Source organism: Theobroma cacao, chromosome 7, assembly GCF_053813885.1.
Source record: "Theobroma cacao isolate CCN51 chromosome 7, ASM5381388v1, whole genome shotgun sequence".
Classification (NCBI taxonomy): Eukaryota; Viridiplantae; Streptophyta; class Magnoliopsida; order Malvales; family Malvaceae; genus Theobroma; species Theobroma cacao.
Window position 1 is genome coordinate 4,182,862 of NC_142645.1, and position 26,539 is coordinate 4,209,400.

At 35.9% G+C, this 26,539-nt stretch overlaps 3 protein-coding genes and 1 pseudogene across 7 annotated transcripts; all 4 read right to left on the reverse strand.

The window, feature by feature from the left end:
- Positions 1-1,157: 1,157 nt before the first annotated feature.
- Positions 1,158-7,624, reverse strand: LOC18593786 (G-type lectin S-receptor-like serine/threonine-protein kinase At4g27290; annotated as a pseudogene). Its single transcript, XR_016027487.1, has 9 exons — positions 7,036-7,624; position 6,242; positions 3,433-4,292; positions 2,881-3,003; positions 2,631-2,800; positions 2,360-2,570; positions 2,003-2,240; positions 1,777-1,927; positions 1,158-1,677 (listed from the first exon to the last, which is right to left on the reverse strand). The product of XR_016027487.1 is annotated as a G-type lectin S-receptor-like serine/threonine-protein kinase At4g27290 (transcript).
- Positions 7,625-9,202: 1,578 nt separating this feature from the next.
- On the reverse strand, positions 9,203-13,797 carry LOC108663915 (G-type lectin S-receptor-like serine/threonine-protein kinase At1g11300). Of its 2 annotated transcripts, none has more exons than XM_088808241.1 (8): positions 13,491-13,797; positions 11,671-13,371; positions 11,399-11,515; positions 10,716-10,912; positions 10,411-10,621; positions 10,050-10,260; positions 9,648-9,795; positions 9,203-9,562 (listed from the first exon to the last, which is right to left on the reverse strand). In XM_088808241.1, the coding sequence occupies exons 2-8, from the start codon at positions 12,992-12,994 to the stop codon at positions 9,254-9,256; spliced, it is 2,517 nt and encodes an 838-aa protein (XP_088664367.1). In that variant the 5' UTR covers positions 12,995-13,371; positions 13,491-13,797; the 3' UTR covers positions 9,203-9,253. The 2 variants fall into 2 exon arrangements, with proteins under 2 accessions (XP_088664367.1, XP_017985300.2); XM_018129811.2 differs by having other exon boundaries at positions 10,050-10,284.
- Positions 13,798-15,944: 2,147 nt separating this feature from the next.
- On the reverse strand, positions 15,945-20,081 carry LOC18593787 (G-type lectin S-receptor-like serine/threonine-protein kinase At1g11300). The gene is made up of 7 exons (XM_018129813.2): positions 18,208-20,081; positions 17,904-18,053; positions 17,622-17,821; positions 17,222-17,432; positions 16,891-17,128; positions 16,607-16,754; positions 15,945-16,430 (listed from the first exon to the last, which is right to left on the reverse strand). Exons 1-7 carry the CDS (start codon positions 19,448-19,450, stop codon positions 16,125-16,127), a joined length of 2,496 nt encoding a protein of 831 aa, XP_017985302.2. The 5' UTR covers positions 19,451-20,081; the 3' UTR covers positions 15,945-16,124.
- Positions 20,082-21,840: 1,759 nt separating this feature from the next.
- LOC18593788 (G-type lectin S-receptor-like serine/threonine-protein kinase B120) lies at positions 21,841-25,923 on the reverse strand. 3 transcript variants are annotated; one of them, XM_088808510.1, is made up of 8 exons: positions 25,677-25,923; positions 24,148-25,450; positions 23,927-24,034; positions 23,476-23,672; positions 23,166-23,376; positions 22,827-23,061; positions 22,425-22,572; positions 21,841-22,332 (listed from the first exon to the last, which is right to left on the reverse strand). In XM_088808510.1, exons 2-8 carry the CDS (start codon positions 25,406-25,408, stop codon positions 22,024-22,026), a joined length of 2,469 nt encoding a protein of 822 aa, XP_088664636.1. In that variant the 5' UTR covers positions 25,409-25,450; positions 25,677-25,923; the 3' UTR covers positions 21,841-22,023. The 3 variants fall into 3 exon arrangements, with proteins under 3 accessions (XP_088664636.1, XP_088664635.1, XP_017980497.2); XM_088808509.1 differs by having other exon boundaries at positions 24,148-25,496; XM_018125008.2 differs by having other exon boundaries at positions 24,148-25,455; positions 25,677-25,922.
- Between the last annotated feature and the right edge of the window lie 616 nt (positions 25,924-26,539).

The following is a 26,539-nucleotide window of genomic DNA, read 5'->3' on the forward strand; positions in this document are numbered from 1 at the left end:
AAAGTAAGGATGGCCCAATTAGAAAACAATTAATATTGACCACACATATGATTGGATGAATGAAAATTTTGTCAGCAATTTTGGTTGGCAGAGTGTGTACACATGTTATGATACAAAAGATGTTGTTTGACGTATAGTGTGTTTCACAATTTCCACACACGACACACCTACGTGGATCCTTCCACACGCTGGGTTTCATTTCATCTGTTTGGTTTGAAAGTAGGAAACACCATGTGAACTTGTCAAGATATCAACTTCAATTAGATCAGAACATAAAGACCAAAGACAGGCATACCCTTAGCAGAAAGCAAAAAGGGTCCTCTTCTTTTTGAGGCCTTGCAAGAGAATCTATGGTCATCGATCCAGGGGCCATGTTAAGAAAACATTGATATCGACAGCTTTGTCCATGTTAGTTATGGCAATAATTAGTTAATTTGTTATAAGTGGGAATTCCACGGGACAAGGTTTTACACCTGTTACCTGTTTTTTTTTTTTTTTTAAGTCAATTATAAAAATTTTATTAATAGTCATTTAAATTCCAACATGGAATACTTGTGAGATCTCTTGGGCAAAGGAGAGTACCTCCAAAGTCACCCGGAGTGCCATACATTCTTACGTGAAAAAAGCACAAGCATCCATAACATGATCACAAATAAGGACTATCATACATTATAGCACAAAGACTCAAACAAAACAGTGCATACATATCACCACCACATCGAAAACATAGATGCTTTATCCACACTAGATTTCACTAGTTGATCTGTGAAAAAGTTGATCTCTTTCAAAGTATGCACAAATGTGACCATATTTATAATTTGTTTTAAAACATCTATCTTATTGAAAATGAGCCATTTATCCCATGGTCTCTAATCAATACTGTTTGTTCAAGATAAAACCACCATAGAGTTAGATTCAACAATTAAATTAATTTTTATAAAAAAAGGGAATTGAAAAAATCTAAAAACATGCAATGCAAGATTGTTATAATCTCTGCATAGTTTCATGCTTATTTGATTGCATATGTTAACTTAATAATAATTTTGTGATAATTTTCATATTTATAATCAAATAAAGATTTTGAAATTTGGACTTGCTGGGAAAGCCCAAAATTAACCAAAGATCCTAATAAATTTACAAACCAACTCAAACCAAAATATCAAAACTGAAGTTTCCATTTTGGTTTAAGAACCTTGTCCAATTTGAACCAAATTACATAGAATTATGGACATATAGTACCAGTTGATATGAAACATGCAGAGGGGTTAGACTTCAAGCCATAATCCCTGTATATGCATTGTCGTATTTTTAAAAATAAAAATCCTCAACAAAGAAGCTGAATAAGATAGCAGGAATTGTCTATCTAGCTTCTAGCACGGTTATGGTAACTGCATTTCCTGTCATTGATTCTTCTTTAGTAGTTGTTGTACCACTAAAATTTGTGGAGCTTTTCCTTTGAATAAAGAAACCAGGCGGTTTGGGTTGAGGCAATGTTGCTGCTGATTCATTTGTCAGCATGAGAAGAACGGATGACATTGCTGGCCTGTCTTCTGGGAATTCTTGAACACACAACAAACCAACCTGAATACACCTAACCACTTCAGGCCTAACACATGATTCTTCCAAGCTGGTGTCAATTAGTTCCAAAGCTCTATCTTCATTCCAAAGCAGCCATGCCTACAGGGATGGTGCTTAGTCAGTTATACTCAGTAGAATAGCTAGAGGGAGATCAGGGAGGAGGGGGAGAAGAAATGAGATTTCATTGTTATGACTTACATGACCAAGAAGATTGTGGCGGTGATCAGGATGAGAATATCCTCTATTCTTTTTACCACTTACTATTTCTAACAGAAGCACACCAAAGCCGAAAACATCAGATTTGACTGAAAATGTTCCATCAATTGCATACTCCGGAGCCATGTAACCACTGCAATTACAGCATATTATATAACATAGCCTCTTTTAGTTTAAAAGATGATGAAAAGAGGTAGTAGTAACTTACTATGTCCCAACAACTCTATTTGTTTTTGTTTCCTCATCATTGTCTCCAAAAATTCTTGCCAAGCCAAAATCTGAAATTTTGGGGATCAGGTTGCTGTCTAGTAATATGTTGCTTGCTTTGAGATCCCTGTGGATAATCTGAAGTTTCGAATCTTGGTGGAGATAGAGGAGCCCTCTTGTGATCCCTAGAACAATATCAAACCGCTTTTGCCATGATAGTTGTGCTTTTTTTCTATGGTCTGCACACATAATTTCTTGTAAATCTCAAAATTCTATTTGATATATCGGTTTGACCTCAAATATAATGTGTTGGAAATTAATTCAACTGATAATAGATAAAAGGTCAAGAGTCTCAAACCAAAGATGAAGTGATCCAAGCTACTGTTGGACATAAACTCATAGATTAACATCCTTTCATCTCCTTGAATGCAGCAACCAAGCAGTCCAACAAGATTCCTGTGTTGAAGTTTGGCTATCAAACCTACTTCATTGCTGAACTGTTCAATACCCTGCCCTGAGTCCTTTGACAGCCTCTTTACTGCTATTTCCTGTCCTGTTGGAAGATTGCCCTGCATATTGTCAAAGCACATCAGTATAGTTTTTGCTATGTTCTAGTAGTCGCCAGCAACATTACCTATTCCATGTTTCCTTATCTTGTAAACAGAGCCAAAGCCACCCCCTCCAATTACATTGGCATAACAGAAATTATTAGTGGCATTTTCCATGCTAGAGAAGTCGAATAAAGGTACTTCTGCTTCCTCTTTCCCACTTTCCGCTCTTGTTAAATGAAGTAATCCATCTGCAATTCATTGAGTTTTAATCTCTACATTACAGCCTTCTGTTTGAAGAAAATCAGTAAGGTTGGATGAGTATGCTTACCTCTTTTCTTTGATTTCTTCCAAATTATGCAGGACACCAGCCCCAAAATAATCGTGCTAGAAATGATTGACACCAGTAGGATAACCTTTGATCTGTTCTTTGTACTTGAATCATGGGTGGATCCTAGAACAGACAGAGTCAATAATCTGGTTTCTTAACCAGCATTTGTCTAATTTGTACTAGTACAAATTCAATTTTTTAAAATAATCTTTTCAAGGGCAAAAATGGATAAACAATTGTGGTGAATATAGATAAAAAAATTGAGTAACTCAATTCAATTTCTGCATTATTTTGCTTTGTGTTATAATTCCCTATTTCTTCCTTTCTACCCTCTTTTCAATCTCCATGATGGGTCCATAACAAGTAAAATGCCCTAAAACAGTATGAAAACTGAACATTTAAAAGGTAATGCGCTTAAACAGTATGAAAAATGAACCTTTAAAAGGTATGCTTCAATGAATCTGGATTTACCATTCTGAGGATATATTGTCAATGGATTTCTAAATAGTTTTGAAGTGAAAGGAGGAAGTTTTATGAGAAAGTTGCACCTACCTAGACTTGAAGCCGGCAATCTTATATAGACCTCTTCTCCTCTGTACACTTCGGAAAGTTCTCTGATGTCAATGAGATCACCAAACCACATCAAACAGCTACCGCCTCCAGTTATATTCAAATTAGCATAAGCTGCGCAAGAACAGTTCTTCAAGCATTCAGCCTCACATTTCTTGAGGCTCATACTCTTATTCAGCTGAACTTTTAACAAGTCCGGCAATTTAACCCCCACAAGCCTTAGAAAGCCTTGTCCATTTTGACAGTCTAGTGGTGATTCTCCTGCACAGTTCAGAGACAAAGACTTGTTTGTGCCTCTTTCTTGTTGTGATTTGGGAATGAATCCGGTTAAACACTCACAGGTATCTGTTCTCCGAATGCTACATATACTATTAGCACCACAGAGTCCATAGCTGTCACACTGATCAAATGGAGCTGAGTACAAAATACCCCATTCGCTTCTCCCCTCATTCAATATAAAACGCTGTAAAAAACCTGACTGATTCAACCATAATCTCATGGTAATAGCATTGCTGACAGCCTCATAAGAGTAATATAACTCGTTATCATTGCAGACAACAGTCGGTTTGAAGACTAAATTTGGGACTGCTGGAGCACCTCCAAATCCAATTCCATTCCATGGTCCTGTACGGTACATTTTCATTGATCCTCTGTCAATGGCTAACTGAGGTAACCAATTTATGTCAAGTCTGTAAGTGAAGAGTCCGGGGGATGGATCGTCAGTACTTTTCCATGATGTTAAATATCTTTCCTGACCTGTCTTTTAAGTTCCATCCTATCTTCATGCCAGCCAAAAGTGTGTCAAACGGGTAATCAAAGCTTTGCCACAGATAGCTTTGAGACTGTAATACCCCTCACAAAGTATTTATTATAAAAAAAAATTAAATTAAAATTATTAAGTTATAGTTTTATAAAGATAATAAGTAAATATTATTTTAATATTTTATTTATTTACAATTATGATATTGGGTGTCTTAATAATTGAAATAGAAGAAGGGGTTTTTAAATAAAAGAAGAAGTTTAATTAAGTCAGTTTTATTATCACGTTTAAGTTAGTGGGATTAAGGATCAGTTTATTTATCTCATTTAAGTTAATGGGGTTAGGTAGTTTATAAGTTTTAAAAGAACAGACAACAACTTACGTTAGTTCATTCATTAGATTCAAACAACAGACAGTTAGAAAAGCTTAATATCGGGGAAGAAGAAAGACAGAGGAGAGGGAAAGAGATTGCTGATTAAGGTATGTTTGGGAATTATATTTTCATAATTTGGGTACAAAAACTCTAAATTAGATATATTTTCTTATTTTTTATTTAAATCCGGCACTTTTCTGTTGACTTTCCGGTAGCATGATGGGTACCAATGGAAAGGTCTTGAAAAGATCTTTCCAATGGTTTTTGTAGCATCTTGTTTGGCCTTATGGTTAGGAATATATGAATTTTTGAAGTTAATTAAAAATTCGGTTTTCAACAGTTTTGACAGCCGGACTTTGGGTCACCGGAACTCCATATTCCGGTGACATTTTTGGTCGTTTCTTTGAGGGCTTTTGAAGTATGAAATTAGATGTTTAATTTGGCATCAATGTCTTAGTTAGAGGCTTCTTGTGTTAAGAGAATTAAAGCCTCAAAATAGGCTCATTGATACTGGAAACCCAGAAATCTGGGTATTTCTGTGACGATTTTTTGAATTTTGGCTTTCGAAACTTAGGAATCTTGTGGTCTTTTTAATCGAAAAAAATTTTGGTCTTGTAGTATGATATGCATACTTTAAATTGGTGTTGATTTCATCACTGGAAATAATTCGGGTTAAAAGATATGAGAGCTCGAAGTAAGCCAAATGGCCATCCAGAGTCTGAAAATTTCAGAAAACAGAAAATTTCTTTTTTTAAATTTATTTTAAAATTTAATTTTAATTATTATGTGATAAATTCTATTGTAAATTTCATAAATATTGGATATGTGATTTCCACTGTATTTTTATGTCAAGAATTATGTATCTTTATATTTTATAAATTTATTTCTTAAATTAGTAGATTTTATTAAAATATCAAAATTTTTGAAATTAATTACAAATATGATTTTTACAAGTGAAATTAGTATTATTTCTCTATCTGAAATTTAAAGTCCTTACTGATTTTATAATTTAAGTTTAATTCTCAACCTTATTGGAAATTTTGTTTAATTCAAAAATATAAATAATAATAATATATTACCTTATTAACAAAAAAAAAAGTTCATAAATTGTAATAGGAGTCGCTACACACCCTAAGTGCTTAGGATGGTCAACGAAAAGTCGCCTTATAGGATCTGTTTGCAAATTTAGTTCTGATTTTTTTGTGTTTTCGAAATACTAGGCTATTAAGAGGATTTTCGGATTTGCTACTTGAAAGTAAAATTTACGAGATAAAGTAAGTGACTGATATCCCTTCGGTATTTTCACACCTTAAAAATTAGCTTCAATCTGAATTTGTACATGAGATATAATATTTTGTCCTATGATTTATTAAAATTGGGTTGAGCATGCAAAAATGTATATGTATATAAGTTTATATGTTAAATTTAGAATGTGGTTTATGCAAAACGTGATTTCTGAATTGAAAATTTGTTCATGACTTGGTATAATGTATACGTATATGTTTTTGTGAATATAAATATAAATATTTAGTTTGAAACGAATATGCTTTTGAGGTGTACGAGATATGTTTGAGAAATTTGATATATTGTTTTATGAACTTTGGGTAATCTAAAAATATATATTTCTGTTTTGTCTCCTAGTATGACTATGCTCTGACCCTGCCAATGGGGGTTAAATGTTGGCCATGTCGACATGTATTCTGTGATTAGAGATCGATCTCCCAACCGCACCACCGGTTACAGAATAGTGGTATCTGTGATATCTGTTCAGTGCAGCCAATGGTTGCTTCTTCTGACCCATGCCACTGGGGTTAATTGTGGTTCTATTTCTGACCTATGCCACAGGGGTTAAGTGTGGTCGTAGCATGTTACAGGAGACCATTAAAAGTTAAATATTGTGAATATATTTGTTCTGTTATTTGAATGCGTAAATTTTGAAGTATGTGATTCCAAATAAGATTACCCAATATATTTGTCTTGGCATTTGTAAATGATATTTTGCCATAAATGTTTTAAGTATGCTTAATCCGACTGAAGGGATGTTAGTTACTTGCTGAGTAGTTGGACTCACCCCTTCCTTCAAATTTTTTCAGGTTGTGATTTGGTCAACCACGCGGGAACTTTGGGGAGTGATGTTTAATTTAGTAGCACTTAAATTATCTAGGATTTATTTAAATATTATGAATATCGTACTATCTTAATTAGTATTCAAACTTTTATCTTGACTTAGTAGCTTTATGGTTTTGGAGATTTAATTTTGAATATTGTCGAATTATGATATTTGGAAATTCTGTCAACAGATATAGTTTATAAATCACTAAATTCTTCAGGTATATCAGTCTCTTTTAGTAATGGTTTAAGATATATATTTTAGAGCCTTGCATGTCTGTAGGATTATACCTTACAGGTATGCGGCGTCTGTCATGTCTCGAGTCTGGGGCGTGACAGAGACATGCTTTTATTGTCCTTGAGAACAAGGTTTCCACTATCTAACAGCTGTGCCACAGGATTTTCCGCTGGCCCTGACACATTGGAAGACCAGATGACATTCTTTGCCTGGTTCAGAAGGACAAGATTTCCACGGTCGCTTACGGTTAAGACCCCTTTCCCATCAGCAATTGGATTTTTTCTGTTTGCAACCCAAACAACTGCTCCAGGGCTGTTCTTGAACCATATTCCCAAGTACCTGTTTTCTGATTTTCCAGGTGAAAAGAAGCCTAGTTCAAAGCTTTGGAATGAGGAAACCAGTGTCTCACCATCACTAATAGACCCTTCCACAGTTAAAATATCTGCTTCCTCTGACAAATCCAGGATGAACAAAATTATCAAAGAGCAAAACAAAGTGATTAGAGGAGCCCTCTCCATGTTTAAGTCTAGCTTTATTCCTCTAAACAAGTTCCCTCATGGCTTGCATAGAATGCAATGGTGTCATGAAAAAGCCTAACATTGACTTGAACTGTTGAAACTATAGATTTAGGTTGTTTACAGTAGTAATTCAACATGTTTTAGAGTTTTATGGAAAAATAAAAGGGGTGCCTGAAATCTTGTTAATAATCTCATTCACTATAGCTGAAAATCAATTGTAATAATATGACAGTTCATGTATGACAGTCAATGCCAGAATATTGTCTTACTAAAATTACCAATGGCATTAGAATAGAGAAAATTCTGTTGATTAACTACAGTACATTTCCTTTTTTATTGATGCCTCAAAGATATATATTTTAAGTTCATTATTAAGACCAGGAAATCTTGCAATTACTGGGAAAACATTGGAAGTCTACCACGTAAATGCAAAGAGAAAATAATTCTTACTTCCCATAACTGCAGTTGTGACTTGTGAGTAAATGCCAAATTAAAAGCCATTTTTTTGACTATTTCAGACACTTGTCTGCGTCACCTTGAAAGGAAAATTAGACTTTTTCTTGCTTCCAAGAACATTACAATTCTTCCTTCACAGCCATGTGATGCTTGACTTCCATGTCTTGCAAATTTTTTACGTCTATTCTCTCAGACTGATTCTTCATAGTCTCCTTCTCCAGCCGGCACTTGGAAAACGAGGTTTTAATTATCAATAGCTGTTTACTCCGACATGTTAGCCTCACATTCATTTCTTCTAGAATGCCTTGTTGTCACATTTACTGACCTAATAGCAACTTCTGTATTCATCCATACGGCATGAGAGTTAAAGCTGGTTGTTAGTGTTAGAAAGGTGATCTTTATTTGGTTAATGAAAAGCTGTGAGCTGTGGAAGAAGAGAGGATCAGCTGGCGGGCTGCAACGACAAATTGAAGTAGCTGCTGGAGTCAAAACGCAGCAAGCAGGAGTCGTTTTGTTTTACTGATTTGTTTGTTAGTGAAACGGTGCAGGAGTCTGTCGTTTCACTTAGTTTTCTTTTATGTTTTATTATTACGGTGTCGTTTATATTTCTTGTAAGCCTTTAAGCCAAGTCTGTTTCAGTTTGTTGTTCCGGTTGCTTGGGACTGGTTTTCATGGCGAATGTGAAGCTGAGTTCAGGCTCGATTCATTTGCTTGAAAGCCGTCGCTATATTTTAGGATCTAGGCAGTTTTTGAATTTCAAATTTCTCATATAAATACTGAAAAATGTACCAAGCAATGTGATGAATTCCAGAACAAATTTTCACTACTCTGTTTAAGAGCTTTTATTCTCCTTCCTCTGCTTCTTCTTCCTTATTTTCTGGAATTCATAAACACTTACAAATTTGAACAGTTAGATCTTCAAAGCTTCAACGAGTCATCTATGTGAGCCTTAGATCAGAGATGTCAATGGATAGGATTATGTTTTCAATGTCCTAACTCAGAACCCTATATTACCCGATTAAATTTTTGAATTTCTTTCCAAACCCGTATCTTAATATTCAAAACATTACTCAATGAATACCCAGTTAAGACATATCTCATTGTCTGCATATTAATTTCCCAGGTTATTCTCCTTGATTTTTATACTTTTCTAATGAAATCATATCATGGACATATTTTTTTAAAGAGGGAGTTTTTCCAAAAAAAAAATTTTTAAAGAGGGAGTAATTAATGTGGAAAGAAAGTGATTAGCAATCTCAGCACAATTGAGATGAGAAAAACAGGCTGATGTCTTAGAATTTGAGAAAAGATGATATGTTCTGAAAGAATAACTACACAAGTTTAAAGTTTCATCGAGCATTCAAAACTGATAGTGTTAGCTCATTTGCAGAGCAGATTTCTGGCTTGCTCGGACTTGAATTCGGGTCTACCATACTTCTGACATTTGAGAAAGCTGGTTTCATCGGAGAAGGTAAGACGGTAAGTTCATTGCTCAGCATCGAGACCACATCAGACATGGTTGGTCTGTCCTCAGCACGTTCTTGAACACAAAGAAGTGCAATGTTGATGTATCTAATTGCTGCAGTGGTAAAAGAACTGTCTTGTATGACAGATTCCATCAACTCCAGAGGCCAGCTGCTCGTCCAAAGATCCCATGCCTGAAAAGGTACGATGACATGAAATAAAAGGACAACACTTTTATGAATGATTATATCTCGGTTCAGTTACTGGGGGATCACTCACATATCCAAGAAGACTGAAAGAATTGCTCTGATAGAAACCAGTGTTCTTCTTGCCACTTAAAACCTCTAACATCAAAACTCCGAAGCTGAAGACGTCTGACTTAACAGAGAAGACGCCTTCCAAAGCATACTCGGGAGCCATGTAGCCACTGCATTTCCATAATAAATCAAATTATTTACTAGCTTCATGATTAAGAATAGTTGCAGTATTGATTTAATCATTTTAATATGGCAATCAGGAAATGCAATACATTCTGGGAAACCCTCAGCTCAGGCACCAAGTGAAAGAACATGGATAAAACTACACCAACAACATAGCAATTGGCAAATGCAGCTTGCCCTTATGACCTTATGTGCCCTGATGCTTTGCATAAGAGGATCCATATACATGCTAACTACTTACTAAGTCCCAACAATTCGATCAGTTGCTCGTGGTTTACTGCCTTCGAAAATTCTTGCCATCCCAAAGTCCGAAATTTTTGGGTTCATCTCTTCATCCAACAAAATGTTACTGGCCTTCAAATCCCGATGAATAATTTGTACCCTGGAAAACTCGTGGAGATAAAGAAGACCTTGAGCAATCCCTTCAATGATGCGAACACGAGTTCCCCAAGCTAGTATAAAATTTTTTTTGTTACCTTCATGGATTTAAAACAGAGCAAAAAAAAAAAAAAAACAATTAATGAAACTTATACTACTCATGAAATAACAATGAAGTGACAAACATGAGAAGTTTATATTGCTCTGAAATGACGAGAAGTTACCAAAGAGGAAAAAGTCTAAGCTCTTGTTGGGCAAATACTCGTAGACAAGAATCTTTTCATCTCCTTCAATGCAGCAACCGAGAAGTTTCACAAGATTCTTGTGTTGGAGTTTGGCTATGAGCATTGCCTCATTTTTTAACTCATTCCAACCTTGTCCAGATTTTCTCGAGAGCCTTTTTACAGCTACTTCATGCCCTTTTAATAATCTTCCCTGAAACAGACAATCCTTCCTGAGTTTCTCACAGAGAAGTTATTAATTTGAATTTTCCTTCATGAGGCTTACTGCATCCAACATTGAACTTTACCTTGTATACAGGTCCAAAACCACCCTCTCCAAGTTTATTTGAGGCAGAGAAGTTATTGGTAGCGGCAGAAATGCTAGAAAAGCTGAATAGCGGAATCTCCACTTCCTTCTTCTGTTTTCCTTGTCCTTTTACTTCAGATTGTTCATTTTTGGTAGGTGCTGGGCTAACACTAAGTTCAAATAATAACAAGTTCTCCCCTGCTTGGCGACAAATTGGTGAAGCATGAGGGTAAACATAAGGATTCTGGCATTTGAGTGCATATGCATTGACAGATTCATGCACTCAAAAACAAATAGTGAAATTCTAACAATCTATTACTCTCTATAATTTGAGAGACCATGCACAAATAAATTTAATCCTACTGCTATATAAACGGGAAAACTGCAGACCCCTATTGGTAGTGCTAGTCCAATGGAAAGACCATTTGCATCTAAGTTTGGTCCAATGAACTCATATGACAATTCAAACTTGCAATTTCGGATTATGACCTTGTACCCTTTTTGCAGGTATTGAAGCAAACTTAGACAGGCTGGACTCACTGCTACGTTGGGAGGTGCACTTGTTGCATTGGTAAATTAAAATTTGACCCAATTAACGCAGAAGCAATTCAAGATGGCACTTTTGGTTGATGAGGCCGAAAAATCATGCACGGTTTCTTGTATGTTGGTAGAGAGAACTTTCACCTTTTCTTTTTTGCTTTTTCTTCCTCACTTGCCAAATGAGCAGAGCTGAAGTAAAAATTGTCACAGAAATGGTCGCCGATATAATAATTGATCGCTTCCTCTTGTTTCCTGTGCCTTCTGCATATGCCAGAAACACATAAGTTAATCCTGTGTATATTAACGCAAAAATATCTACTCAGAACAAAAAATATATTATGGTTATGAAGGAATGAGGATATGAAAAATGTATGTTTAACAGGAAAGTTGGAAGAGATTAGTTCCATTGTTCTTACTTCTAGTTTCCAAATCAGCAGCAGCAAGTTTGAGGAAAAAATCTCTTCCAGAAATGTCATCAGCTGGAAGTTGCTGCAAATTAATAAGAGCTGTGGTCCAGATGGAGCAATTTTGATCGATATAAGAAAAACCAGTACAGGAGCAGTTGCTCAAGCAGGATGACCTGCACTCACCAATACTCTGAACCTCTAGAGTAAGCTGTTTCTTTGGTAGTACTACATTAGACAGCTTAAGAAATCCATCCCCTGCTGCCTTGATATTAGTGTCATTGCCACATTGCAAATCAGTTTTCCTTGAGCACCCACGGGAATAATCTCCTTTATTCCAACCCTCAAGGGAGATTGGTTGAAATCCGGGTAAGCAGCTACAATATGGTAATGACACATTGGTGCAGCTGGCATTGGCTCCACAATAAGCATAAACGTCACATAGTTGTCTAGGTTGGGAGTTGAACAGAGTCCACTCATTTTCTAACCATAAAAATTGCTTGAACTGTCCCGTGACATCAATTGCGAATCTACTAATGATGTCTTTCCTATAGATGTAGTAAGTGAGATAATTCATGTTCAATTCAGAAACAATAGTAAAGTTGTAGAGGAACGATTCAGTAGTGAAGTCAGACACGTTGGCATCGTCTGTCCAGGGCCCAGCTTTCCAGTATATTTCACCACTGCTCAAGATCTGAACGCGTTTTTCTCTAGGATCCAATTCCAAGGTGAAATTTCCAGGACTAGGGTCATCAGCACTTTTCCAAGAGACATATGACCAAGATTTTCCTTTCTCTCTATCGTATCCAAGTTTCATCCCAGGCAAAAAAGTATGCGAAGGGAAGTCAAAGCTCTGCCATAAGATATTAGATTTTTCATTTCTCACGACAAGATTTCCTGAATCCAACAGTGTAGCACTCACATTTGCATCAGAAGTTATGTCTGTCACCATGTAAATTATTTTACGATGTCTAATCACTAGATTTCCATCAAGACTAATACTGAGAACTGCAGAATCAGTGAGTGGATAATCTCGGTTTGCTAACCAAACAACTGTTTGTTCCGAGATATTCTTGTACCATATACCCACATAGTAATTCCCTGAATTGCCAGGGATAAAAAATCCTAGTTCAAACATTTTCCCAGCTGATACTATAGTTTCTGAGCTATTGAGGTGTTGCCCTGGTGAGATTGTGTCCGTTGCAGCATGAGGGTATTTCAAGATGTGGCAGGAGAATATCAGCAGGAGAACAGGATAAATGAATTGCCATTTTGAAATCATTTTGTTACCTATAAGTAATCCAAATGCTCCGACCAAAGCTGGATCTAATTTCATGATGGAGACAATTATGAGATATGATATCTGTTTGATCCCAACTAATTCGTTTACTCTTAGCTCAAACGTTTAGCTGTCATAGTGTCAAGAGTTCAGAGTTTGTATCATGTGGACACAACATTTTACTTTAAATAAAGATGCAGTTTCAACCTCCCACAAGCATGTAAATGAAGAACCTTCAACTTCAACCTGAATTCTTTTATTTCTAAGAATTAGATATCATTCAGATTTTGAATCCTTTCACCCCAACATTATAGTATGAATAAAAATGAACGGCCTTCAACTTCAATCCGGCTATACTGCTATATATTTAAATGAATGCTAAGAATCAATTTGGTGAAGAGAAATACCTGCAGAAAGCCGAACTCATATAGCCACTGCAGCAGATGGAAATCAATATTATAGCCTGTTGTATCAATGTCTATAAACATGTGTATTACCAAAGTTGAGTTAACTGATCAGATACCATAGGACCACCGCAGAAAGAGATAATTACCTGATGGTGTCAATATGTTTCCTTAGCTCCTGCAGTCAAGTTTCTGATTTGAGCAGTGTTTTTCAAGGAAACTGCTTTATCCTTAGGTTGAGTTTCTGAGTTTTTTGCTTGACGACTTCCGTATGTCTGCTATCCCACATCTCTTTTTGTGTAGATTAGGCTGTTGTCGTGGGAGGGTTGTCTAGCCTTGACGGGTGCATAGGGTGATAAGGTTTCGTTTGTCTACAGGGATCTTTTGTCTCTCTGAATGATTTTGCAGTGTATACCCCTGGTTTCTGTTAGGGGCATAATCTGCAAAATGGTTGTAAAGTGGTGAACCATGTTCCCCTGTTTCTCTCATTTATATATATTGAAATTAAAAAAAAAAAAAAACACTAATCAGATACTATTCTTATTAGTCAGGTATGAAATTATTACCAAGAAAAGCCCTCTGAATAATATTAACAAGAATATTATTCTTGGTCAAAGAGCGAAATTCAAAAGAAGAATGGTCTTGTTGTAGACTCTTATGCAAAAACACCAACATTTCAAACGATGTTGACAACTGAAATTTCATTCAGCTATAGTTTCCACCTTTGTTAAGTTTCCTAGAAAAAATGAAGGAACTGAGGCTAGCTTTTATCAAGAAAACAAGCATAATCGGAGGACTAAATAGAATTAGCAATAACATAAGAAGTCACGTGCTCAACAGATGGCATATCAAGAGAACAGACACTGTATGCATCAGACGTCCCCTTCTTTGCGCTAAGTGGTTAGAACCTTTCTTGTCCATTTTGTAAATACAAGCTTGACAGCTCAATACTTGTACACAGCAGCTCATTACCTGTACATTTTTCCTTTTTTCTTTCCGATTCTTTCTTGTGCATATATCCACCGTTTTGTGGAACAATTAATGGATGATGATTCTTTATTCTCTTACTCACTCTCGAGCAGCTTTCAATAACAAAGGAAGAAGAGAATCGCGGGGAAGAAAGAGAAAATAAAGCAACAAGAAAATATGGCAATTCCTTTAAATAGTTGGTTATACAGGAAAGAGAAAATATCAAGCAGCTAATAAGCATTTGTAGACTAATCGGTTCTTGGAATATTGCACTGGTCTAAACGACACAGCTTCGAGGAGAGACAGATACAATTCTTAACAACCAACTTCGTAGAGTCGAGTGAAAACGTAAATGGCAAAAAGTAACAAAGGTAAGATAAAGAAAAGTATCCATCAAACGGTAAAATGCTATTTAAACTAGCACGTGTTGCCTGCATGGGCTATCGTCTTGTTCTCCCTTCAAACTTAAATAAGGCGCGAATCCTCCATTAAAGCTTACTGTAACAGCTTCGCTGCAAGATAACAGACCAGCTTTCAACAATCTTCATGTATAGTTTATTGATGTTCGTTTCTTTGGGTGAATTACATTTAAGGGACTGAAACAGCCACTTAACTTAGTCTAGCAATGCCAGATACATTAGAGAAAAGTAAAAGGTATATCAGCATGAGCTCGAGAGCCCAAGGTAGCTTGTCAGCTTTAAGCCATGGCTGAGACGGGGAACTCGAAATTAACAAATAGCAGGAGCTTTGCAAGCCTAATTTTGACATATTAAAAAATTACTTTTTTTATAAAATAAATAGAGAAATTAAATATAATTCAATTGTAATCACAACAGAAAATTGTATATAAGTATCACTGTGTTCAAACCAAAACAATGTAATGGTCAAAAGTCATTGAAAATAACATACTCTGATGGATTTTTCTTTAGGGTATTTTTATATCTAAAGGTTCATCGAGCTTGCATCATTGAGACTGTTACTTCATTGACAGACCAAATCTCCGGCTTGGTCATACATGAAACAGTGTCTACTGTTGGAGTTCTTAAGAAAGAGAAAGAACATGAAAACAAAGACAAACTTCATTACTATTCTTCATTGATAACTGATACATATTTATATTATATAGCAATCCACTTAAATTAAACTAAATCTAGTTACAACTTAATTAGTCATTACCAAACTAAAAACCATGGTGGTAATTATGATTTTGTTTACAAAATGACAAAAAACAGCAGACATATTTTGACAGAATTGCGGTTGTGACATCCCAAAGCCTGCTCACTTCTTTCATACTCAAAAGTCCACCTTCTATTTATGGTGTCAAAAATATCTACAACCTTTACTGCCAAAGTATCTTCAATATGATCTCAATAGTCTAACATCTACCATACTTCTTTCACTTGAGGAAGCTGGTTGTTTTGGAGAAGGTAGGACGGTAAGTTCATTACTCAGCATCAAGACGACATCAGACATGGTTGGTCTGTCCACTGCGTGTTCTTGAACGCAAGGAAGTGCAATGTAAACATATCTAATCAGTGCATTGGCTGAATAACTGTTCTTGGAGTGTTGGATCCAAAAGGCTAGGACTGCAAACTGTTGTTTCTATGTGAAAAGATCCAATTAACTTAGCAAAATTGAAAAAGACATCTTTCACCTAATTTTTCAGAAACAGAAAGTTGATATAATAAAATCCAAGAGGATTCGGTCATAATGAAATACAGAATACAGCTGATAGACATAAAAGATACAATCTTCGATTCATTGATGCTTAGGTAATATGACAAAAACTTATGACTAAGGAAACTTTAAAAATGTTACCGAGCCTCCAAGACTGAAAATGTTACATCGTTTACAGAGCAAATCTCTGACCCGTTCTCTACCAAGTTCTGGTTCACCATACTTCTTGCATTTAAGAAAGCTGGCTGCTTAGGAGAAGGCAGGGCCATGGTTTCATTGTTAAGCATCGAGACTACAGAAGACATGGTCGGTCTATCATCTGCATTGTCCTGGACGCAAAGTAGCCCTATGTTTACATATCTCAATGCCAAATGTGTAGGCACTTCCTCCAGCATTGGATCAATTAAGTCCAATGCCCTGTCTCTTGTCCACAAATCCCATGCCTTCAGTCACAAGGAAAAAACAAAACAAAATAAATCAGGGCTACAAGAACAAAAGTAGATAACTTCATGATGCAACTCTATTGTTTAAACCATTAGACATCTTTAAACCCTGTTTTGAACGGTAAAACAATTTGAATTCATTAACTTAACACTGTTAAAGCAGTTTAGAAACTCACGTAGCCAAGAAGATGGAGAGATTTAGACTGATAAAAACCAGTATTCTTTTTCCCTCTCACAATCTCCAGTAGCAAGACCCCAAAGCTGAAGACATCCGATTTTACGGAAAAGAGGCCTTCCAAAGCATATTCAGGGGACATGTAACCACTGAAAGTGAATATTAACTCCTATTGTTAATAAGTGCAAAATTAAGAATGCAAAGCATTGGTTAAATATTGAACTGGATTTTGATTACATGCAGCGAGCTCATAATATTGGGAGGTTCCATTTATTTTTTACTTACTAAGTCCCAACAATTCGATTTGTATTTGCTTTTAATTCCCCCCCTCCAAAAATTCTTGCCATTCCAAAATCTGAAATTTTGGGATTCATGTTGCTGTCCAACAGAATATTACTAGCCTTCAAATCTCTGTGAATAATTGGCAATCTAGAATATTGATGAAGATAAAGAAGCCCTTGAGCAATCCCTTCAGTGATCCGAGCACGTATAGGCCAATCTAGTATCTTACGTTTGATTGAATCTGTTGTACATCAGGAAGGAGATGTTAGTTAATATTACCCTAATCTTGGTAAAAGGATCGAAAATAGATTCAAACATCTGAGAAGGTACCAACCAAAAAGAAGAAAATCCAAGCTTTTATTTTCCATGTACTCATATATTAGTATCTTCTCATCTCGTTCGATGCAGCAGCCTAAAAGCCTGACAAGGTTCTTGTGCTGGAGCTTTGCTATGAGAAGTGCTTCATTTTTCAACTCCTCCCATCCTTGTCCAGATCTTCTTGATAGCCTTTTAACAGCTATCTCATCACCTTTCAGTAATATTCCCTGAAATGATAAGTCCTACATCGGTTTTCAATTCATCTTTAACAAAGTTATTCCACCTAACATGAGAACCCTGCAACAGTATGGCTAATTTGATGTGGCAGCAGTGCGTTTCGGAATTGGAAGGATCATGTTGTTGTACATTTATACGTTCCTTCTGCTAAGAATAGTGATTAAGAAAAACATTCATACCTTGTAGACAGGTCCAAAACCACCCTCACCAAGCTTATTTGTGACTGAAAAATTATCGGTGGCGGCAGAAACGCTTGCAAAACTAAAAAATGGGAGTTTTGATTCGTTTTTCCTGTGTATTCCCGGCTTACTTGCCTCCTTCAAGTCTGTGTCATCAGCTTTTAGGCTCATAGCCAAATCAAATTTTAACAAATCCTCCCCTGAATGTTGCAGAGAAATGAACAGTGTTGTGGACAACTCTATTCATTGCCTTACTAGAAATAAAAAGGGATAAAGTTTTACCTTTGGATTGAAGCTTTTTGCTGACAAAATAAATACAGAAGCCCAAAACAAGCATTGATAGAGATAAGGATAGTATGACAATTGTCCAAAGCTGCCTCTTGTCACTTTTTTCCTTTTGGTCTTCTGTAATTCCGTTTGTTGAGCTTGTATCTATGAAACAAAATCAAATATGACAGTATGAAAAGAAGAAAACAAATCAAATATGAAGTTAATGTATAGTTGCACTTGCATTTCATCCTAAAATAGAAGGAAAAAAAGCTGATACTTTGCTAGAATATCCAGTCAGAGTCAAATTTTTTCCTACCACTTGTAATTAGCTCAGAAGCCGCAAGCTTGAGATAAAAATTTTTTCCATCAATATCCTTTTCTGGAAGTTGCTTTAGATCGAACAAATCTCCATACCACACCAAGCACCCAAGCTTGATATCATAAGCATAAGCATTGCAAGCACAGTTGCTCAAGCACTCTAACCTGCAGTCTGCTGCACTTCTCGTGAGATTTAACACATGTTCATCACTTGGATAATCTACAAATTGTTTCCGAAAAAAGCCATCATTCTGAACATGACCTCCATTGTTGGTGCACTGCAAGTTGGTTTTTCTCACACAACTTTTATTAGTCCCATTCTCTTTCGAAGTAGGGGCAGAAATAGGTTTGAAACCTTCCAAACAGCTACATGGTGTGTCGGAAGTGATGTTGCAAATGTTGAAAACACCACATCGATGATATGAACACTTAGAAGACTCTAATGTATACCAACGTTGGTCATCTTCAGACCAGGACTGTAGCTTAAGCTGCCCAAACTCATCCAGTACAATCTGTGCAATCCAGGAAGTATTAAGAAATTCCGAAGTAAAGCCCCGAACAAAATTATTGTACCTCCAAAAGGCATTTCGAGTATCAGTCCAGTATGTTTTGGAACCCTTCTTAATGGTTAAAAAAAATCTGAAATTCAGTTCCCAACCTGCGGCTAGATCCTGCTCTGGTTCCAAATAGAAAGAACCAGGGGCTGGATCCTCTACGCTTCTCCATGACACTATCGACCAATTATTTACAGAGAATCTATCATCATCTTGAACAGTCATTCCTGGTAAAATAGTATTTGTGGTATCATCAAAACTTTGCCACAAAACTTCCAAGGTATTGTTGTTGAGCAATACTAGGTTACCAGAATCTAGAAGCGTGGCATAAGTGTTGCGGCTAGTTTTAACGTTTGTCACCATGTAGAACATTCTACCATCTGAAATCACAAGCTCTCCCTCAGGGTTGATGCTAAGAACCGAAGATTCACTAGGGAAGGGATGCTCTTTGTTTGCCACCCAAACAATGCTTCGGTTAGACGCTTTGTGCCATATTCCAACATAGTACTTGGAGGTGTTTCCTGGAGAAAAGAAACCAAGTTCAAATTTCCCCCCTTCTGATATGATTGTGCTTGGGTATGCAATTTCTTGACCTTGTTCAATAGTATGACTACCATTAATAGCTCGGAAGGCAAGGCATACAAAAACCAGCAAGCTGAGAAGAGAAAACAACCTACTTCTCCTCATGCTTTTGTCTGAAAGAGGTCAGATTGAGGAAATTTTGAGGGGTTTACTTAATGAGATTAAGGAAGAACTCTGAGATGTTCAGAGACTTCTCTAAGGTCACGTGAAATTAGTTGGCTATGAAAATATTACCAAGAAAAGTCCTCTGAAAGTTCTGCTACCAAAAGATTGACAAAATAGACTAACAAGAATTAGAAAAATAATAATAATCTCCATGAAAGACTGATCACTAATCTTACTCCTTGATTTCTTGAGAATGACACTCACTATGGAGAAGAGGGTCCATTGCATATAACAAATTAACACGTCACATTACTGACAAAGGTAGCTCCAATAATTTCTTTGACACTGTAGTTACATCATAATCATTTGGGAGAAAGGAATGTTTTAAAGCATAATGCATCAGGATGAACGAGCTATAGAGCATGCTTTAGGTTAACAACACAATTATCAAATATTACATGCTTGATTTCCACCAGATTGTATTCTGAAAATGGAAGGTACCAACAGGATCCCTGGTAACACTTTCAAATGTTATTCTGACTTCCACCACCTAGATAAAATTTTTTTGGAGTATTTCAGTTTTGTAATCAGCAATCGTTTTAGACCGGAAATGGTAGCTTTTCCAGTCTGTATGGGCATTATCATTGACTGACTTTGAGCTTTAGCACCTCATCTCTCCTCCATTGCTAGCTGCACCAATCTGAAATTTGGTCAATGTCAATTTCTTTCCTCACATTTTATTTATTAGTTTTTCTCCTTTTTGCGTTTAATTGGCTAATAATAGAGTATATAAGAAGCAAATATTAGGTCAGTGCGTCAACTATCCGAGTCTTTTCCAAAACATAGTCTTGGTCTTTCATTAAGAGATTCAATAAAAAAATATTAAATTGACAATCAGTAAACTGTTGTTATATTTAAATATTATAAAGTTTTTTTTTTTTTTTTGACAAGTCACAAGCCAATGAAACATCACTCAACACCTTTTGAGAAGTAACTTTTTGAGTTGCACAAAACAAACAAATTAATGGAACTACATTATTTGAATATTGTAAAAGTAAAGTAATTTTTGAGTTGAGTTAATTATGCATTTATTTCAATTATAATTAAAATTTTAATTTCTATAGTTTTAAAATTAGTAATAGATATTTAAATTTCGCTTTCATCCATCAATTCATACAACGGAATAACATTGTTAGTCAAGTAAATAACGTATATAAAAAATTTAAATAAAAATATGTTAGATGTATCAAAAAGTAAATTTGCTTACATAGACGACTGACTACTAATCTTACTCTTTAATATCTCGACATTGATATGATAAAGAAGAGGGACCATTCTATAGAAAACCAACACCTCACATTATTGACAAAGGTAGCTCCCATTAGTTCTTTCACACTCTAGTTACATCAAAATCAGTAATTTCGAAGAACTTTCTTCTTTCTTTCTGTGTGGAATGAATTTGGAGAAAAGAATTGTCTTAAAGCATAATGCATCAGGATGAACAAGCTATAGAGCTTGCTCTTTTTTCTGCTAACTTCAGATATCATTTAGCTAGCAGAAAACAGAATACCATATCTGACAATCTTCCATTTCCAAACACCTTATATCTTGCAAAAGAACCTCAAAATTTATGAGTGGTTCATAGTATTCCTTGCTACACATGTTTTTCGATAAATAGCATAATTGTATTCAGAAATTGGAAGGTACCAACAAGATCTCTGATAACATTTTCAAAGTAAATGTTACTCTGATTTCCACCACTTAGTTATAATAATTAGTAATATTTATTTGGAGTACTTCCATCATTCTAGTTAACAGTCGTTTTAGAGTGGAAATGGTCAATTTTCTACTCTCTAAGGTCATTGTCATTGACTGACTTAGTGCTTTTATCTTCTGAAAAGTGAGTTTGTGGCTTTTAACCCCTCCCTATCCTTCTTTGCTAGCTGCATCATTCTGAAATTGGTCAATTTCAATTTCTCTCCTTACATTTTATGATTTTTCCCCTTTTGTCCCTTGCAATTGACCAATAATAGAGTAAATAAGAAGTAAAGGTAAATGCATCAATAGAGCACATCCAATATCTGAGTTTTTCCAGAACATAATCCTGGTCTTTTATATTTAAGTACCCAAAATATCCTAAATTAATCAATATAAAGTTATATTTTATGAGATTATATGTTCAAGTCACAATCCAATGAAACTCAACACTACTTATAAAGTAACTCCTATGAAACTACTCACTTATACCGGTCTGTCACCCCTGTTCAGAAATTTCAATGCCTGAACTGTTATCAAGCAGTATCAGGAATCATGAACTTTTAATTGATTATCATTGCTTTTGTCATACATGAAGCTTGGGTGAAGTTAGAAAGAAAGACAAGTTCACCGAAGAAGCTGAATCTCAAGGGCTATTCTTAATTACCCATATTTTTATTCATTGATTCAGAGACCTAAAAGGAAATTTACAGATTTGCTTGTAGCCTACATATAAAACCTGCAGGATTGCTGGTCAAAACAAAATGTAAATATTTCTCTATGTGATTTTTATTTAGAATATTTTAATGTCCTAAGGTTTATCTAGCTTGCATCATTGAGACTGTTACTTCATTGACAGAGCAAATCTCTGGCTTGGTAATAGGTGAATTATTGTCTACCATACTTCTTACACTTGAGAAAGCTGGTTGTTTTGGAGTAGATAGGAATGTGAGCTCATTGCTCAGCATCAAGACAACATCAGACATAGTTGGTCTGTCCACTGCGCGTTCTTGAACACAAAGAAGTGCAATGTTAACATATCTAATCAGTGAATTGGCTGAAGAACTATCTTGGAGTATTGGATCCATCAACTCCAGAGGCCTACTGTTTGTCCAAAGATCCCATGCCTGGAAGGTAAGGTAACAGGACAGGAATTTAAAAGAAAGACAACAGTATATATATCTTGGTTCAGTTACAAATCCGGAGTTTTGTCACTCACATGTCCGAGAAGATTGAGAGAATTGCTCTGATAGAAACCAGTGTTCTTCCTGCCACTTAAGATCTCCAAGAACAAAACTCCAAAGCTGAAGACATCGGATTTTACAGAGAAGATACCTTCCAAAGCATACTCAGGAGCCATGTAGCCACTGTGAAATCAAATATTTCATAGAATTATGGTCAAAGATTTTATGCAAATTTTTTTAGTTCATTCTAATTGTTTATTTTTTTGTAGTGAAGGAAACTCAATCCATTGGACCAGGAAAATCTCTCAGATGCAAACACCCTAGCTCAGGCTCCAATCAATGCAACCCGCGTACAAACCACATTGCTGGCTTTGAAATGAGAATAAGCTATGCAGAAACAGCAGAATCTTATAAGAGGATATATGCAAATTACTTACTATGTCCCAACAATCCGATTGGTTGCTCTGGGTTCACTTCCTCCAAAAATTTTTGCCATCCCAAAGTCTGAAATTTTAGGGTTCATGTATTCATCCAACAAAATGTTGCTTGCCTTCAAATCCCTGTGGATAATTTGTAACCTGGAAAACTGGTGGAGGTAAAGAAGACCTTGAGCAATCCCTTCAATGATGCTGACACGAGTTCTCCAATCAAGTACACTTCTCTTGGTTGAATCTGTTGCGGACTTAAATTAGAGAAACAAAATGTAACAATGAACATGTCCTAGAAGTCTATAATCAAATATTTAAACATTAGGAAGTCAACAGATAGGAAGTTACCAAAGAGAAAAAAGTCCAAGCTCTTATTGGGCAAATACTCATAGATGAGAATCTTTTCATCTCCCTCAATGCAGCAGCCAAGAAGCTTCACGAGATTTTTGTGTTGGAGTTTGGCTATGAGCATTGCCTCATTTTTTAACTCATTCCATCCTTGTCCAGATCTTCTAGAAAGCCTCTTTACAGCTACTTCATGCCCTTTAAGTAATTTTCCCTGAAGCAGAACTCTAGTATTCATATTTCTCATAGAAATAAGAGAAACTAATTTCTAAAGCATGTATGTGAATTTGAAATTTTCTTCTTTAACTGTTACCTTGTATACAGGTCCGAAGCCACCCTCTCCAAGTTTATTCTCGGCACAAAAGTTATTTGTAGCAGCTGATACGCTGGAAAAACTGAATAATGGAATCTCCACCTCATTTTTATCTTCTCTGAGCCTTTTTACCTCAGTCTGTTCATAATTGGTAGCTGATGTGCAAATACTAAAATCAAATGATAACAAGTCCTCCCCTGCTTGGTGAAGAACAGATGAGGAATTTGAGCATACATATATAACAAAACGAGCTATTTTTTACTCAACTGTTTTATTGTGAACTTGATCAGGTTTGACTACATAAGAACTAGATGGCTCATGCACATTATCAACAACAGGTGACATACCAACAATTTATCACTCTATTCTTTGTGCAGAACAATCTACCAACTCATTAAGAATTCTGCAGATAAGAAAATGTTAACATTTCTTTCCAATGAGGAATTCATACCCTTTTTCTTGTGATTTTTCTTCCGCAACCTCCAAATTAGCAGGGCAGCAGTAAGTAATGTCAGAGAAGTGGTTAGAATTAAAATAATTCTCAGCATCCTCTTTTTTTCTGCATTTATCTCGAAAAGTATAAACCTTAATCAGCACATTAGTAGACACAGAATGTGGTTAAAAAGGAGTAAGGTCTGAAAAATTTTGTGTAAGACAGGTTAACTATCTTACTTCCAGTGCTGAATTCAGCAGCAGCCAGTTTGAGATAAATATCTTTTCCAGAAATATAATCAAGTGACAGTACTCGCAGATTGATAAGATCTCCAATCCATATTGAGCAGCCATGCTGAGTATAAGAATAAGCACTGCAGGCGCAGTTATTCAAGCAATATGACTTGCAATCATCAATGCTCTGAACATCAAGAGCTATTGGATTACTAGGTGGTGCTACTTTAGACAGCGGAATAAATCTATCTCCTGCACCCTTTGATGTGGTATTATTGACACATTGCAGAGCGTTTCTCCGTTTGCATCCTCCAGAAAAGCCCAAACTATTCCAATTCTTGATAGAGTCAGGTTCAAATCCTTGCAAACAACTGCAAACAGGCACAGACTTCTCATTGCAGCTTCCAAAAGGCCCACAATAAGAATAAACGTCACATTGGTTTCGTGGTTGTGACCAGATGCGTTTCCATTTCTTTGTTCTTTCCAACCATCTAAATTGTTTAAACTGTCCTGATATATCCATTACAAATCTGCTCTTTACATTTATGTCGTGCACATCATATGTGATGTAGTCGATGCTCCCATTAGAAACACAGGAGAAATTGTACATATTATTATCTCCAATCCCATCACTAGTCCAATATGTTCTAAAACCATTCGTGATAAGAATTCGACGTAGTAAACCATGATCCAAGTCCAAGACAAAATTTCCAAAACTAGGATCATCAGCACTTTTCCAAGACACATACGACCAATATTTTCCTGCCTCCTTATCATAACCAAGCTTCATTCCTGGCAGGATAGTATCTGTAGGGAAGTCGAAGCTCTGCCATAAGGTATTGTTATTTTCATCTCTCACAACAAGGTTTCCTGAATCCAATAGTGTAGCAGTCACATTTCCATTAGATGATATGTCTGTCACTAGGTAAACAACCTTGCCTTGCCGAATCACAAGGTTGCCATCGTTATTGATAGTGAGATTTGCAGAAGCAGTGACTGCATAATCTCTGTTTGCCACCCATACAAAAGTTTGTTCCCGGATCTCTTTATACCATATTCCCAAATAGTAACTCGAAGAGTTCCCAAGGTTAAAAAATCCTAGTTCAAACTTTTGATCAGCTGATATGACAATTTGAGGGTTTCTGATGTATTGTCCCGGTGAGATGGTGTCCATTGCAGCACGAGGGAATGTGAGGATATGGCAAGACAATATCAGCAGGAAAACAGGATAAACGAATTGGCTTGTTGAAATATTTTTTCTAGCCATGAGCAATTATACTTCTGCTGACTGATTTTTTCCTGAACCGCACTAGTCTGCAATTAATAATTTGTTACTGAAAACATTCCGTTTCAACCTTCCAGGAAGACAAAAACATATTATAATAATAAAACCTGGGCAACAAAACTTATGTCTGAATTCACTACTTATTTGATATAGTGGACTAGTAAGAAATATTGTCCAAACAACCATGTATTAAGGGAACAGATCCTGTAATGTAAATACAAACTAAGGAAAGGACTGTGAGGAGAATTACCTGGAGCAGAAACCCAACTTGCAAGCTATGCCTTGTAGAATTTCAGGACATAAATGAAGCAGAAAAGCAGCGATTGATTCTGGTAAACCCAAAAAAAAGAAAGAAAAAAAGACCTAATTTATTCAGCAGCAGAAGGAGTTGGTGTTATTGTGTGCTTATCGAATTGATGCATTGATCAGATAAAGATTAGCCAGTCAGATAGTAAAGTACTTAGAAAGTTCCACGAAAATGTTGCAACCAAAAAGTATATTTGCTTACAGAGACTGACCACTAATCTTACTCTTCAATATCTCGACAATGATATGATAAAGAAGAGGGCCCATTGCATACAAAAATCAACCCCAATTATTTCGTTCACAGTGTAGTTAAATCATAATTATTTCGAAGTACTTTCTTTTTCTCTTTTTGTGTGGACTGAATTTGGAGAAAAGAATGTCTTAAAGCATAATGCATCAGGATGAACGAGCTATAGAGCTTGCTCTTTTTTCTGATAACTTTAGATATCAGCTAGCTAGCAGAAAACAGAATACCATATCTAATCCATTTCCACGCACCTTAGATCTTGCAAAAGAATCTCAAAATTTATGAGTGGTTCATAGTATTCCTTGCTACAAATGTTTTTGGAGACATAGCATAATTGTATTCAGAAAATGGAAGGTACCAACAAAGATCTCTGATAACACTTTCCAAGTAAAAGTTACATATAATAATTAGTCATATTTTATTCGGAGTACTTGAATCATTGTGGTCAGCAGTCGTTGTAGACTGGAAATGGTCAATTTTCTACTCCCTACGGGCACTGTCATTGACTGACTTTTGTGGCTTTAACACCTCATATCCTTCATTGCTAGCTGCGTTTATCT